General features: G+C 42.2%; 1 protein-coding gene across 8 annotated transcripts in view; it reads left to right on the top strand.

Annotated features, from left to right (window-relative positions):
- The first annotated feature begins 9,821 nt into the window (after positions 1-9,821).
- Positions 9,822-15,114, top strand: part of LOC147887013 (uncharacterized) — a 63,685-nt gene continuing 58,392 nt past the window's right edge. For 2 of the 8 annotated variants that reach the window (XM_087394021.1, XM_087394020.1), the window contains exon 1: positions 9,841-10,082. In XM_087394021.1, coding sequence (XP_087250147.1) covers positions 10,057-10,082 — 26 coding nt within the window. In that variant the 5' untranslated portion in view covers positions 9,841-10,056. Of the gene's footprint in view, positions 10,083-15,114 lie in introns of all 8 variants that reach the window. The other 6 variants (XM_087394019.1, XM_087394024.1, XM_087394022.1 and 3 more) reach the window with 6 other exon arrangements.

The following is a 15,114-nucleotide window of genomic DNA, read 5'->3' as shown; positions in this document are numbered from 1 at the left end:
TGTGGGGGTTAAAGGTCACTCTGCCTTTACCCTGGTTATGTACAATACTCAAACACATATATAAATGAATGAAAAAGAAGATTAGGGTGGTGTTGCACCCACTAAAACTTGTGGCTCTTTGTCTTTGTCTCTCTCTCTCTCTCTCCTTCTTCCGTTCTTGCTTCCGTTGAGAGCACTCTCAATAATAACACTTGATTCACCAACCAATGAAAGATCTGCCTCTTATGGCAAATCTGCATGCAAGATCCGCACTATGGCAAATCTGCATGCACTAACAAAATAGTGAAATATGGAATACACAAGCCAGCTGCAAAGATCAAAGAAGCCTCTAAGAGGAGCGAACACACAAACACATTTGCGTTTTTAGATCCCTGTGCCTGGAGCGCTGTAGGACAAATCATGGTTCAGTTCAATAGCCAGCACCTCAAGTTCACTGTCCATGAGCTCCGCATGCAAAGGAACTGAGCAAAGAGTTCCTTCCTATTGGTTTGCAGTAGTGTGCTTCAACGAGGCCGGGGTCACCAACAGCAGAATAAGGAATACGCAAGCCAGCTGCAAAGATCCGCACTTGGCGTAACGAATATGCAAGGCAGTAGAAATGTTTTGAGAACCGGCATGAAAGCCATTGCAAATAGCCTATTCATCTTCGCCACCAGGAGAAAGAAAGCCATGGTTGGCAAAAACAGCAGGCTGGTATTAGCGAATGAAAATAAAAGAGCCACCGATTTCAAAAGAGCTACACAGAGAGGATTGGAGCGGGAGAGAGCCACCGATTTCAAAAGAGCTACACAGAGAGGATTGCAACGAGCAAAGAGGAGAGAGGATTGTAGTGAGAAGAGAGGATTTTGGTGAGCAGACAGGAGAGACGAGAGCACCAGGGAGAGGAAGATCAATCCGGAAAGCATAGCTGCCACCTCCAGAGAAGACAAAGTCACTTACAACCTGACAAGAGAACAAAACACTCAACCCTAAAAAAGCCTAACTCACCTATTAAACAAATAAAACTAACCCTAAACCTAACTTAAACCACACTTAGTCTTAGTCAAATTGACCAAATGTACTCAAACAAAAACAATGGCTCTACTTAGCACACAATAACACCACAACCGCATAGGACCCTTGCAAGGCTAAAAAACAAGCTGAATGACCTTTGTCATTCATAAGGCGTGCCTAGAAGAAGTTGGAGGTGCTGGAGGAACAAGGGTGCAACTTCTTGGCTTCATTGCGATGGCTACATTGCGATAATGTGGGCATGGAGATCCTTGCAATTAAAATTTTGAAAATAGCAAAGACCAAACACACCATGTAGTGAGTAATGTGTGATTCACCCCATCCATCTACCATGGCTTCAATGAACTCTTTCACGATGACTTTATATAGTTGCACATCATCATCGTCTATGGAAGGCTTCGTCAAGATTGTTACCGGATTATCCAATTCTTTCCAAACACGAATTCTCAAGGTTCTAACATGAGGATCAGCTTCCAAATTAGTGGTGCAATCACATAACTTTTTCCAATAATTCCAATGTAGATTTAATGGATGTTTTCCATGATTGGACAAAAACCTTCGTGCCTTAGAGCCTCCCATGGACACTTTATTTGGAAGATTTCCTGACAATTGTGCGTCTTTGATTAGCTTTACATTCCCCGATGTAGGCCCATGCTCAAGAGTAAAGCTTCAACCCTTGCCATACATGATGTTGCTCTCTCCTCCGGTTTCATGTTCCATGCATATACAATGTGCAAGTAAAGCAATTTATCAATGAGCTGCATCTCCGCATGTAACCACAGAAATACACTCTTTGTAATGGAATGTTTAAAATTGGATCCCAATTTTTATCATTCTGATCTTTGTTGGGCGCAGCATCCTTGCAGCTCATTACTCCATTGCTCCAATACATCCCGTTTGTTAGCCTCATCATCTATGATGTCATTCATTATGCCTTTAGCATTCCCAAAGTCTTTTCCTTTTTTAACTTGCTTTTTCCCTCTATGTATTCCTATGTTACTGCCTCGAGGTTGGTGCGAGTGCATACAATAAAGACATGGATATGTCGCATTTGCACTCAATTCCATTCCAAAATACACTTCAATGTCTTAAGATCTCCTGCCATGTGCCATTCAAGTTTAAATGATTCAAACCCTTCAACTTGAAGCAACTCTCCTTTTGTTTGTGCATCTATGACACTTGGAATTGGAGATCTATCAAATACCCATTTCAAGAATGAGTGTCTCTTTAGGAAGTTCCAAATATGCTTTTCCGATTACACACTAAAATCTTCCCTAATTTCCTTATCTTTGGCATGTCCGAGGGCTTTATTCATCAAAGTAATACTAACCCTCTCCAACTTGTGGCCGTTTACAACCTCACACTCATCCAATTTGATAATGAATACTAACTTTCCTTCATAATTTGAAAGATTAAAAGATTTACATGATTAGAAAAGATTTCAATAAAAATTCTAGCTCTCTAAACAATATAATTTTACCATACCCCATGCTTTCATGTTGTAAAACTCCACCATTGTAGCTTGGACCCTACATACATCCAAAACAACATTATTATGCTCTGTGTACTCAAAGGTTCTTGGTCCTTGCTTTGCCCCTTTGGTAGTTGGTCCTCCTTTCTTTTTGCTATGTTGGACATTTGTCTTGTTTGTGCCTTCCAATGTCATGCTTTCTAAGTTGTGTATAAATTCACCCAACAAATCTTGAACACCATAATTTGTTTCTTTCCTTGCATTTCTAATGTATATTGGTCTCGACAATAGAGGATTCTTAATGCCTTGACCTCGAAGTGCATTTACAAAGACATTATACACAAATAAGTACCCTTGCCGACTAATGCTAGCAGCATCACATGCATGGACAACTTCCGATGGATCTACAAGATTCTCTAAATCAGTTGCAACCTCTTGTAATATTGCATGTCGCAATGCACGTTGGTGAGGGTCCCTAAGAATAGAAATGAATTCTTTCTTCTCAACTACACTCTTTACGGCACAAAGTTTGTCAGAGGAATTTCTTCCAATAACCTCCTCCATAAAATTTTTGCAAAAATCATGATAACATTAGAAAAATAAATGACTCATTTGTAAGTAATGCTTCATAATTACAAAATAGTCCAAATATACATACCTGTAGCTTTCACCATGCGTTTCCTTGCTCCACCACCTTCCTTCACTTTGCATTTCCTTGCAAAGTGCTTAAGATAGAAGGAGTATGAATGTGGGATTGGAAGATGATTACGGTGATAAGGAGTAGGATTTAGATGTTGAAAAGTGATTTGGGTGCATAGGCATGGTTTGGGGGAAAGTTTTGAAGAGTTTTGGGCCATTTTGGGCACTTTTGAAAATTTTCAAAATTTTGGGCTAGGGTGTATCCGTGAGACTTTTTGGGAATGTGAACCACCTAAAGGTTGTAAAGAGAGCTAACTTTTTGAGAGTAGGGGGGCCCTTCAACTGGGAGAGGGAGGTGTACTTTTGGGGACCACCAAGGACCTAGGGAGATGTACTTTTTTGTTCCCATATGGGGTGATGGGACCCTTTGTAGGCCTTATTAGTTCTTAATTCATTTTGCTAATCCACTCCTTCTGAGGCCCTTTTTTAGTCCAAAAATCCCCTAATGAGTGAAACTCATTTTAAATTGTTTAAAAAAGAAAAATCTAATTTAATTCAAGTTTTCAGAACTTTGTCTTTTCACACACTTTTCAAGTTTCCACATGTTTTTGTTTTCACACACTTTTCAAGTTTCCACACATTCGTCGTTTTAAACACAAGGGTTCATAGTTTAAAAACAGGTGAGAAATTTGAAATTCAAGCTTTCACACATTTCTCTTTTCAAACACCAAGGTTCATAGTTTTGTTTGTTTAAGTTTCGACTAAATCACACACCAGGGTCGATAGTTTTGTTGGAAGGTTTCCACAGTTTACATTCTCCTTCACTATATGATGCAATTAATTTAAAATGCAATCATTGTTCTTTTTTATCATCGTTTAATGATGCAAATGAGGTGGTGCGATTCTTCATTGATTTTTATATAGTCATCATACATGTATGTCCTTACAATACACCTCATGTAATATGTGGTGGAGCATCGCACTATTCATTTTGTTGTGTTCTAGCTATTAATGAAGTTGTAAACCTTTCCCAACACACTTTCACCGGTAGTTGATGGCACAAGATGATGAGAAATGAAAATTAAATAGAAGATTACTACCTAATGAAAGTGTAAGGGAAAGATTTATAACTTTGTGAAAGGCAAATTTCATGTGTTACGTGTGCATGGCAATCCTACAACTACTCAAAGAATTTGTAAAGATAGCACACCTAAACCATTAGCAAAATGTAACTTTAAAGTGTAATTTTAGTAACTACACAGTTTACATTACCTACTAACAATTGACATATAGTAAGCATAATTATCAAGCAAACATGACAGGAGCTTGTTGTCATATTGTATATGGGCAAAGTATACATGGTGAGCCACATTGGATATGAGCAAAGAACAAGGGATGCTCATTTAGCCAAAATTTTAAGTACAAGTTATGTGGCCAAAAAATACAAGGAGTGCCCATTTTGCAAAAATTACGATTACATTGATTGTGGCCAAGAACCAAAAGGCAATTCCATCTGAAGAAGAACAAAAAATGTTGTTGTTTTGCAATGCCAAGCTCAAATGTCAATTCGCCGTTCCGCATGAACAATTGCACTGTTTGCAATTGTTCAACAAAACTTTGAAAATGCCACACAATAGGATGATCACCACGACGGTAGCTAGGACAGAAAGTAAAATCACCAACATCTTGACGGTTATAGAGCATCTGAAAGGCACCAATTTGCAAAACTCAATGATTAAAATAGCATGTAGCCGATATGCAGATGTGCCATTGAAATATGTCAATATGTGTGTGCCTAAGTAACATGGATATAGATAACTCAAAACTCAATTCTAGAAATAACATAAACGAGTTAAAAATATGCAAATACAACATCAAAACTTATTATAATTTCTTGCTACATCTCAAAAATCTATTAACAAAATTGATGTATGTCATTACAATATATGTCCATAGGTTCTAGCATAACTAACTTGGATAGAAGTCCCACAGTTTGCACAGCCAAGGATTATCAAGAGTATCATACAATTGTCTAGCTAGAGGAGAATTATAGGTTGGACATGCACTCGTAACCTTTTAAGTATTTACAAGTCAATCCAAGTGAAACCATGGTGACATGGGAGAGCATAATAACGCTTCCTGACAGCCACGCCCACAAAATTTGGATCAAGGTTAACACTAGTTTGGTAGCATAATAGGACATAAAAGTGTCCTTTTGAGGTTTTGGCAAAAAAATCACAACTTATTGTAGATGTGTTTTTTGGTGATTTCCTCTCTTGAGCTTAAGGTAGACTCATAGGAATATTATCTAAAAATATAAGGAGCACAAAAAACTATTACATTTGATTACAAAATGCTCACAAATGTATGATAACACAGTCTTTCACCTAGATAGTACTCAGATTTGAAACTTTATCTAGCATGCCTGAAAGTAAAATTGATTTTAAGGAGCTATAATTTTTTACAAAGTGTTTATAAGTATATCAAACACCTAAGAGTGATAAAATTTTGTTTAGAAATCATTTTGGCTAGATTAATTTATCAATTAACAAGAGTGGTTAGCCTAGTAGGTTGCATTATAAGTCGCATTTCATAAATAAGCATCTTTATATATTGTACACATAATAGCCACAAAACGTCATATCTTAAGTATAATAATATTATATCATAAGGGAAAGTCACTCGTGTCCTAGGACATTTTTATGTCCTTCTACCAAACTAGTGTTAAGAACGCGGCCTCCTCCTTCGATATCTTGAAGTCTCGCGCTTGCTGATGATATGAAGCTACAATTTGGCATTGCTCCTCATAGACATTTTCAATGTCTAACCTTTGTCCAAATTGATGGTGTGATTCATTCAAGCAATTCGTTTTAGCAAGGAGCCGTTCATTTTCACTCACTACCCATCGGCATTCAAACATGGCATCTCGAACTATGATGTTGGGAAAAGTGAGATCTTTCCTTGAAGAATATGGGTCATGTTCACCGTCATCCCCCTCTGCACTTTCACGCACATTCATGAAGAGCACTGGAAGTCACAGAAACTACACGATGCAAAACAATTCTAATGAGTGCATGGTCATCGATATAACAATTATTCGAACAAATGGAACAAATTGGTTGCCAGGGTCTAGAGGCCATGGTCCAAGGTGGGAGAAAAAGTGGAGACTCCCGTTCTAAATCCATCCTAGACCACTTGATCTAGGATGATGACAAAAAGATCCCCATCCTAAACCCATGCTAGTCCCATCCATGTGCTAAGGCCCAATTTCATGTACTCAAAGTGAGTGGCCTCAATTTCGAGTGAGTGGCACTGCCTTCCAGGCAACGCTCTACCTACACTTTTGTTCCCACATAGTTTGTTGCCAAGTCTATTTTGGTTCTCTCTACACACACTCACTCACACACACTTTCTTTTTTTAAGAAAACTCTCTCTCTCTCTCTCTCTCTCTCTCTCTCTCTCTTTCTCTCTCTCACACACACACACACACAGACTTTGCAAATCTCTTTGCATTTGCAAGTGGTCGCATCGTCCATTCATCTTGACAATCATTTGCATTTGATAGAACTTAAGCTCTAAGGGAAATGACCGGGGGAGGCATTTCCCAGTTGGGAAGTGGCTCGGAAATCGATGAGCGGCCGATAGGCCGCGAGCGGTTTTTTGACCACTTCTCGGTCGGGAAATGCCGACCACGGTCATTTCTCGAGCGTCGAGGTCCAAAGGAAGGGCCACGTGTTGGTGAGGGAGCAAGGTTACCGCCATGCATCGATGAGGGAGCACGCTTATCGCCACGCATCGGTGATGGAGCACAGTTACCGCCACACATTATTTTTTGGCAACGGTTTGGTTTCATTACTGGTGATATGTGTGCCTCTCATTACTGGTAGTGGTGTGTGTGGTGAGTGGTCCACGTGTGCATGTGTTATTCGTTGTTTATGTGAGTGATACACGTGTATGTGTGAGTGGGTGTTTGTTTTGTGTTTGACGCGTGCTTGTGGTGCATGCTAATTGTGTTTTGTGATCGTGGTTGTGTTGTTTTGTCATTCTGTTTGGGTTTTGTGATGGTGGTCGAGGCTGATTGAGTTTGTTGCAGAGGGTTCAAGGCGGTGCGAGGTGGTGCGTGACAGACGTTTTGTTGCGGAGGTGTTTAGTTCTGTTGGACGCGGTGGACGATAGGCATTTGCTGCGGAGTGTCCTTCATTCGCGGTTTGGATTGTGCTGCGGATTCAAGATGGAGTCTGCTGCGGAGTGTCCTTTTTCGCTTGGGCTCAATGAGGACGTTTCTGCTATTGTGGATTTGGTTTTTGATCCTAAGTTGGTTGTCTATTTGGGCGGAGAGGCAGATATTGGCTGTGAGAATGTTTGTTTTGTTGGTAGTGCTGCATGCGACGTTGCTGAGGATTTCTGCGATCATGGACGTTTGGAGTTTTCGTTTGTGTTGTGTGTTATTTCTTTGGTTGTTTTAAGTGTTTTCTTTGTGTTGTGTGTTGTTTTAACTGTTTTCTTTGGTTGTCAGGTACGAGATCTATTGTGGAAGCTTGTGTAACTTCTGCTGTTGGTTTCTTGCCGCTTGATCCTTCTTTGGAGAAGGAAGTAGAGGGTGGAGCGAACAGGAGCTTGGATAAAGACAATTGGGCTCAGGGTCGATTTGATTATTGGCGGCGTCTTGAGGGTCTTGACGTTTCTATCCCTATCGAGCAATTGGATTTGAGGGTTTTTGCTGATTTGCTTGGTAGGTTTATACTTCAAGTGTGTAAGAAGAAGGGAGAAGGTGGGTTTTACCCTCCTGCTACGTTGCATGCTTTGTTCAAGTCTTATAATCGGATTTTGAGGAGGTTCCAAGATTGTCGAGTAGCTGCGACAGGTGTTGTTGAGGTTCCTTTCGATTTGTGTAAGAATCCTTTATTCTCGAAGGCATGCTCTTCCCTTATGAGTGCAATGAATCGCTTTGTGTGTGTTGATGGTCTGAAACCTATAAAGAAAAGCGATATTGTTGGGTTGAAGGATGAGATGGTGGTGTTGAAGGATGCGGATTTCAATGCTTTCCATCCTCGGGGTCTACATAAACAATTTGCTTTTTACATGCTGCTTCACTTTGCTATCAGAGGTGGTACTGAGCTGTATGGAATACAGGGTGTGCAATTTGTTCATGCTTCTGATGTTTTCTGTCAATATCTTTAGTAAGTGTTGTTTGTTTTTGTTTTAAGTTTTTTGCGTTTGATTTATTTGTTTCTGATGTACTTTGTTTGTGTTTTGCAGGTTTGAGGAGCGATTGACGAAGAATCATGTGACGAGCCTGAACCATTACAAAGTTGAGCATCTCTGAAAACCGTTGAAGAGTTATGAAGCGGATTTTGTCTTCACTTTCGACCAGCTTATGAAGCATATGCCCGCTATTGTTTCTGGTGATGATAATTTGTTGTATGTTTTCCTTCAGCCGATCGACAATCCCAAATCTGTGGTAGGTGTTTAGTGTTGTATCCTACTTCTATTATTTTATTTTTTGATGTTGTGCTTTGTGTGCCTATGTTGTGGGTGTGGTACAATCGGAACCGTGTTGGTGTTAAGACTTTGAAAGGTCTTGTTTCCTGCATGCTTGATACTGTTGGCGGTGGTTCTAGGGGTAAATATACGAACAAGTCTTTGAGGTCCACTGCGTTTAGCAAGTTAGCTTTTGCTGGCGTTCCTGCGGAGGTTGCGACCAAGTTCTTTGGTCATAGGTGTATTTCTTCCTTTGAGAAGTATAATGCAACTGAGGAAGTTCAGCTGCGAGCTTGTGAGAGTTTGATTGAGAGGCCATATGATCAATTTGGAAAGAGGAGGGTTTACGAGGAATGAATGCATGGCTTAGTACGCTACTGTAGTTGATGGGATTTCTTTGGGTGATTGTCCTTTGGATCTGATTCCTATTGGTGGTTTATCGCCTGTTTCTTTTGGTGATGTTGTCAGTAATAGTTGTGGTCTCTTGATTGGCGATGCTCGGGGTGTTTCTGAGGTTCCAAAGTTTAATGGAGGCGAATGTGCGCTTACTAGTTCTTCGGTTTCCTCTGTTGGCAGTGTTTCCGAGTCTTCTGGTGGTGGATCTTCTATGTAATCTGTTCCAGTTGGTGCTGTGTGTTCAGTTTCTATTGCTGATAAAAGTTTCAAGGATGTCGAGAATATTTCTGAGGCATTGAATGAAGACGAGGACTTTTTCAAGGAAATGGTGCGGTGCTGCTTTGATGGATTTGATAGTTTTGTGGACCGGATCAGTGGTGGTACAAGTTCTTCAAGCTACAGTGTTGCAGGTTCTTTCAAGGGTTGTGTCTTTAATTTTTACGGTGGAGGGCATGTGGTGCAAGCAGATGGAGGCGGTGGGAAGAAGAAGCTATAGCTGAAATTTTGGTTAAATGTACAAGTGAAGGTTGTTTTAGTATAGTATTTTGTCGGAACTGCCATTTTGGCTTTGATATACTAGAATATTATATGGAATATGGAATATACTTTTGATGTTACCTGCTGTTGCAGGTAACTGTTTATATTAATGCATACAAATGTTTAATGTTAATCTTGTTTAGGTTATTTGCTACGTGTTTAATTTTTACTGGTTGTTTTAGTTCGTTTCTGATTAAGTGTCAGATGGAAGTTTGTTCTGTTGATTATTTTCTTGTATGTCGATTTTTGGTTGATTTATTTTGCGGCGGCAATGTATTGTATTTTATTTCTGCTTTAGAAATGACCTTGATCCAACGGTCGGGATTTAATTCCGCCCGACCTCGGACCTTGACGGCAGTGCTCACGCAGTTGTTGTGTAGCTTCTATGAAAAAGCCAAGGACAGTTCCAGATGAAATTGACGTCAACCCGAGAAAGATGCTACCACGACGTTGAAAACCCCAACGAAAAGGACGCGCTTCAAGAATAGCAGACTACGTCGTACGTGTGAAAAAGTCACCATATGAATGCAGATGTCACAATCGCTTCGTAAGGATTCTTTTCGCCTCTTATAATTGCTTTGTCCGTCAAGTGTACGCAATGCCAACTCCATCGTAAGTTCTTTGTATTCAAAATTTATCTAGGCCCGTTAAGTATGCCGATGCATGGGATCAAGGAAGGCGACGTGAGGAAATCATTTTCGATTGGAATCATGGAAGGGCACTGTATCGATTTTATGGCCAGGACCTGGCTATCTCTTGGGAGAGGGACAGGCAGTCCAAGATTGGATACTATCGATTTCAACCTTGCATATTGTGAATTGCATCTGTCGGCGTTTGGGAGTATGCAAAATATTGAATTTCAGAGTTAGCTGAAAAAGTGGCCAAGACCTTATCCAGGTACTGTTTATCCATGAAAGACATACAAGCCTAAGGAAAACTCGCCTCGACACCTTTCGAACTTCGAGACCAACGGTGGTGAACTCGACCACTGGAATGACTACAGAAAAGGCTGTGTACTAGAACAAAATTCAGATTGTACATTAAAAGACTACTTCATGTACACATCATCCAACAAGCTATTCTCTTGTTTCTGGGGTCTCCAAGGGCACTCCACTCCTGAGGGAAGATGCCTGCACATTGATTGTCACTGTTTCCAAGCATGAGTAACAAGAAACCAATGCTCTTCACAACATCCTTTTGTACTCCAACTAAGAAAACTTCAATTCATTAAATCTGCAAAGATTTATGTAGTAACTCCTTTATGCAAACGGAAGCTGAGTGGAGTAAGAAAAGACTGTGCACAGCTGACTATGTGGGATTGAACTCATGGCCTGATTTTTGTTAGTAACAAGGCTATATGAGAGCTATCTAAAGCTTGCTGTAATTGCTTGGCTGCTTAATGGAGCAAGAAGGCTGGCATTTGGCTGGATCCTGGCACTTAGCTGGTTGACTGGACTCTGGGCTGAGCATGAAAGCCTGGCAATTAGTTGGCTATATCATTGCTCAAAAGAGAGAAGAAAGAGGACAGAGGTCCTGAGTGAAAAGCCTCCTGCGGGTTTTTCATGAACGTCAAGGTCTGGGACCCTTTTCTCAGCGAGGTTGATCTTCAGCCTGCCATGTCAACAAATCCTCTTTCCGGACCATTTTCTCAGGCTGATGGCTACGCCTTGAGCCTGGAAAATGATGTTGACTGCTGAAGCATGCAGATTCATCTTCCACGGAAGAAGAGTCAATGATCATATGGCCGACGTTGTCTTCCAACCAGCCCCAGACTGTGATGTTTATGTACTTTGCAGTAGGCAGAGAAGGCAGAAGTAGCTCCATTGGAGAGGGGAGAATGCAGGAGCTCCAAGGAAGGGCATTTCAATGAAATAGGGAGGAGGGCAGCTCCATGAAATAGGGAGGAGAGCTGTAAAGGGATGCATGGCCTCCCTCCCTCCCTCTATATGGGCTGGGCATCCCCCCAGAAGAAAGGGCGAGTTTTCCCTCCAAAGAAAGCGGGGATGGGTGGCCTTAGTATAGCATGTTGACCTGGTTTTGGTTATGAATCTGTCATGCAAAGATGTGCTTCTGATCCAAATCCATAGGAATCTTGAGTGAGGGTCCGCGTTGCTCCACTGAGATCATCCTAGTGAGAGATGATAGCTATAGAGCTACGACATCCTTGTACCCCGCTGGTCTCTCTGGTCTCGTCACGATGAGTCTTTGTGTAGAGGACAATTAGTTAAGGGAGTCTGGTATGGCATGGGTATTTGATGGGGATGAGACTTGGGGGAAGAGGATACACTGAGAGGGGACATAGTTAGAGACTGAGGGGAGTCGAGGGGGATTGTTGGAGGGGCCCAAGGGCTAGGGGAGTCTCCAGGAGGGGGTGAACTGATTCCCACTCTGAGTCAACCTTGTGTTTAGCTGGTCTTTCATAGTATTCGTACCCTTTCCCTTCTTCTTCTCCTTCTCCGATTGAGAGAGAGGTGAGCAGTGCATGGGCACACCTGAAGGAGAGCTGCTGCAGATTGCAACTCTTGGAGATGGTTTTTGCTTTGCGGTATACCAGGCTGAATACTGGAAAGCTAGGGGATTGCTTTTGGAAGCTTTCCCAACAGCTCGATTTCCCTCTGCTTTTTGGACTGCTTTCCCAGAAGAGCAGAGGGCCTGGATTATAGGAACTCCGCCTCTCTATTTAAAAGCATCTACACTACTAGCAGGCCATAATTGCTATGAAGTGAACCACAGATTGAACAGTTGCGAATCAGTTGCAGCTGGAAAAGACTAGTGAACTTGTAGAAAATTGCCTTGGAGCTGCAGCAGAAATTCAACTCTGTTGGGACAGCAACTTGCTGTTGCAGATTGCCATGAAGCTTCAACAGAACTTCTGGAATTCTTACCAGCAAATTTTCTTCTATAGAGCCTCTCTCTTCTCTCTTATTCTGAGTGCACAATTCTGCACAGATTTCCAGCTGCTTTGTCTCTTTGATTCTCTCATCTACTTGCTGAATCCTTCTCCTCTGTTCTATCCTCACATCCCTCTCCTACTCTCCTACCATTGCTGAAGGGAACCGCATCCTTGAAGACCCTATAGACAGTGTGCCTCCACTCGAGGAGCCTCAAGGAGAGGAAGGCGATGAGCTGGATTTTTGAGCAGAGAACCTTGTGTTACAGGCTTGGTAGCGGGAACACCATGGTGGGAGTATACCTGTGGTGCCCTCCGTCACATCTGAGGCCTTCATAGTGAGGAGCACCCTCCCGAATGCATTGATGCATGGTTGAACTAGTGGCAGGTACACTTTTCCTTCCATCCCTTTCCTGATGCTTCAAAATACAAATGGGCGAGGGATGTTCAAAGGCGCTAGCTTGTCTTAGAAAAGGAAATCCCACTAGAGGGTATCCCGCAGCAGCGGAAGACTGATAGATGAGCCTACGAATTACACGTGGAAGTGTTTCACTATGGAATTCATACAGTGTGTGTACTTCACAACCATTCATGTGTGTGCAAGCTAGAATAGACAGTGCATCCAAGACAAATATAGAAGCAGCACTTATGTATTTCCGTCCGTCCACAAACTGGCACCTCTAGATCTCTGAGCCCACGTGCTCCTCTGATCTTATGTAGACTCTCTGTCCAAAGATCCCTTCCAGGTGTTCCAAATGGACCAAGTGTCCTACCTAGCCTATAAGGCCATACTAGGGCTAAAGTGGCAACATATATGGCCATTCTCTCGACAAGTATATGTGAAGCATCTCCGCATCATGTTGGCGAGACTAAGGCATGAAAAGCTGTATGTGAAGGAGTCTACGAGTGAATTATTTTGTAAAGAACTCTTGTACCTTGGACATAAAATTCCCCGAGATGGCATGAGTGAGAGGATCCAAAAGGTATTGGATTGGCTAGTTCCTTAGATAGTAAGGCAACTTTGTGCATTCCTATGATTCATTGTCTTTCTTAGGAAGGCAGTGATGTATTACTCAAAGCTAACCATTTCTTTGATGAACCTCCTTAAGGGACGTGGACTTCTGTCCAATAGTCCTGTCTCCTGAAGTGATAATCTTGGTGAGGCTTTTCAGACTCTCAAGTTTAAGGTGAAAGGAGCACCTATATTGACTTTACCGCATCCCAACAAACCATTGGTGGTCGAGGTTGCTAGTGTTTTCGCTGTGGGTGCACCTTTGTTCTTGGAGGACCGACTTGTAGCTTTTGATAGTAAAAAGCTAGACACTAAAGTCCGATGGCCAACTAAGGAAAAGGAACTATATGCGGTCATCTACGTATTGAAAAGTTGGAGACATTATCTATATGGAGCCAAGTTTGTTGTATTGATGGACCATGAGTCTATCAAATACATATGTGATAGGCCTTGAGTGTTGGAAGTAAATGTCCCCCACCTGTGAGCCCCCATATGAGGAGGACATGGGGGGGGCATATCAGTGTGAGGGGGAGGGATTATGGGGGGACATGACTGGAGCGATCCCCTGGCAGCCCCTTATATAGGCTGCCCAAGGGGGGCTAATTGGATCAACAAGAGGGCCGATTGGCAGTCTCGTCCAGCCATCTGACTAAGGGCTGGCCCCCTACCCTAGAAAACAACCAGGAGGTCGGCCATTTCCAGGGACTGCCAGCCCCCTTGCCCCACACATTCTCCATCAGCCACAAAAGCCATCCAAGGCAACACGGGGCAGGAAAAGACCCACGAAGAGCTCTCAGTTTGTAGTCCAGCACTTGTGGGTCCTTATGTGCTCACTTTGAGCTGTGTTTTGCCCATTACTTAGTGGAAGAATAAGATTTGAGTTCCCTCTCACTGTTCATACTCTGTTCTTTGAGTGAGGTATTCAAGTGTGGTCTGTATCATTGAGTGTGGGATGGAGCTGTTCCTATTCCGCATAGGTTGAGAGGTGAGAGAGAGTCTTCCTCCATTTCCAACATGGTATTAGAGCACGATTCCCAGCTCTAGATGCTCTCACATCGAAGGAAGGACTTCTTCTACTTGAAAGTGACTCCGATGCAAATCAAGTTTGCAGAGTTCTATTCTGTCTGCCCCACAGGTGATCCTTTGCTGTGTGAAAATTGCAGCAGACATGTCAAAGTCAGAAACCTCTTCAGCCACTACTCTTCATACCTCCTCCTCTAGTCATGTCCTTCTTATACTATCTTTAACTTTTGAGGGTCTGGGAAGCTGGATGGGACCAATTATCCCATCTGGAAGGTAAAGATCCGGAGTCATCTTGTGGCTCATGTTGAAGAAGTGAAAGGAAAGCATGAAGCTGAACACGAAACAAGAGAATTCATATTGAATGAAGAAGGGTGATGTCCATATGTAGGCACCTCTACATGAGCCACCAAGCTCCACAATCATCTCCTCAATCAACTCCTAGAATCTCTCAATCAGTCTATGTGGCATCTACCACCACCTAACAGTGCTTATGGGCATCTAACTGTGCCTCTAGCACACACACACATAGAACCCAAGTTGGCATGGGGCATACACCTTGAGATATCCCTACAAACCCCCCCCTCAAGGGAATGCCTCAGGCTATGTCAAGGATACATCTAGTCACATAGTGTCTCAAGCGGTGGTGACTACATG

This window comes from Dipteris shenzhenensis, chromosome 23 (assembly GCF_047967505.1).
Source record: "Dipteris shenzhenensis isolate YYH24624 ecotype China chromosome 23, Dip_SZ_1.0, whole genome shotgun sequence".
Classification (NCBI taxonomy): domain Eukaryota; kingdom Viridiplantae; phylum Streptophyta; class Polypodiopsida; order Gleicheniales; family Dipteridaceae; genus Dipteris; species Dipteris shenzhenensis.
This window is presented reverse-complemented; position numbering and strand designations above follow the sequence as displayed.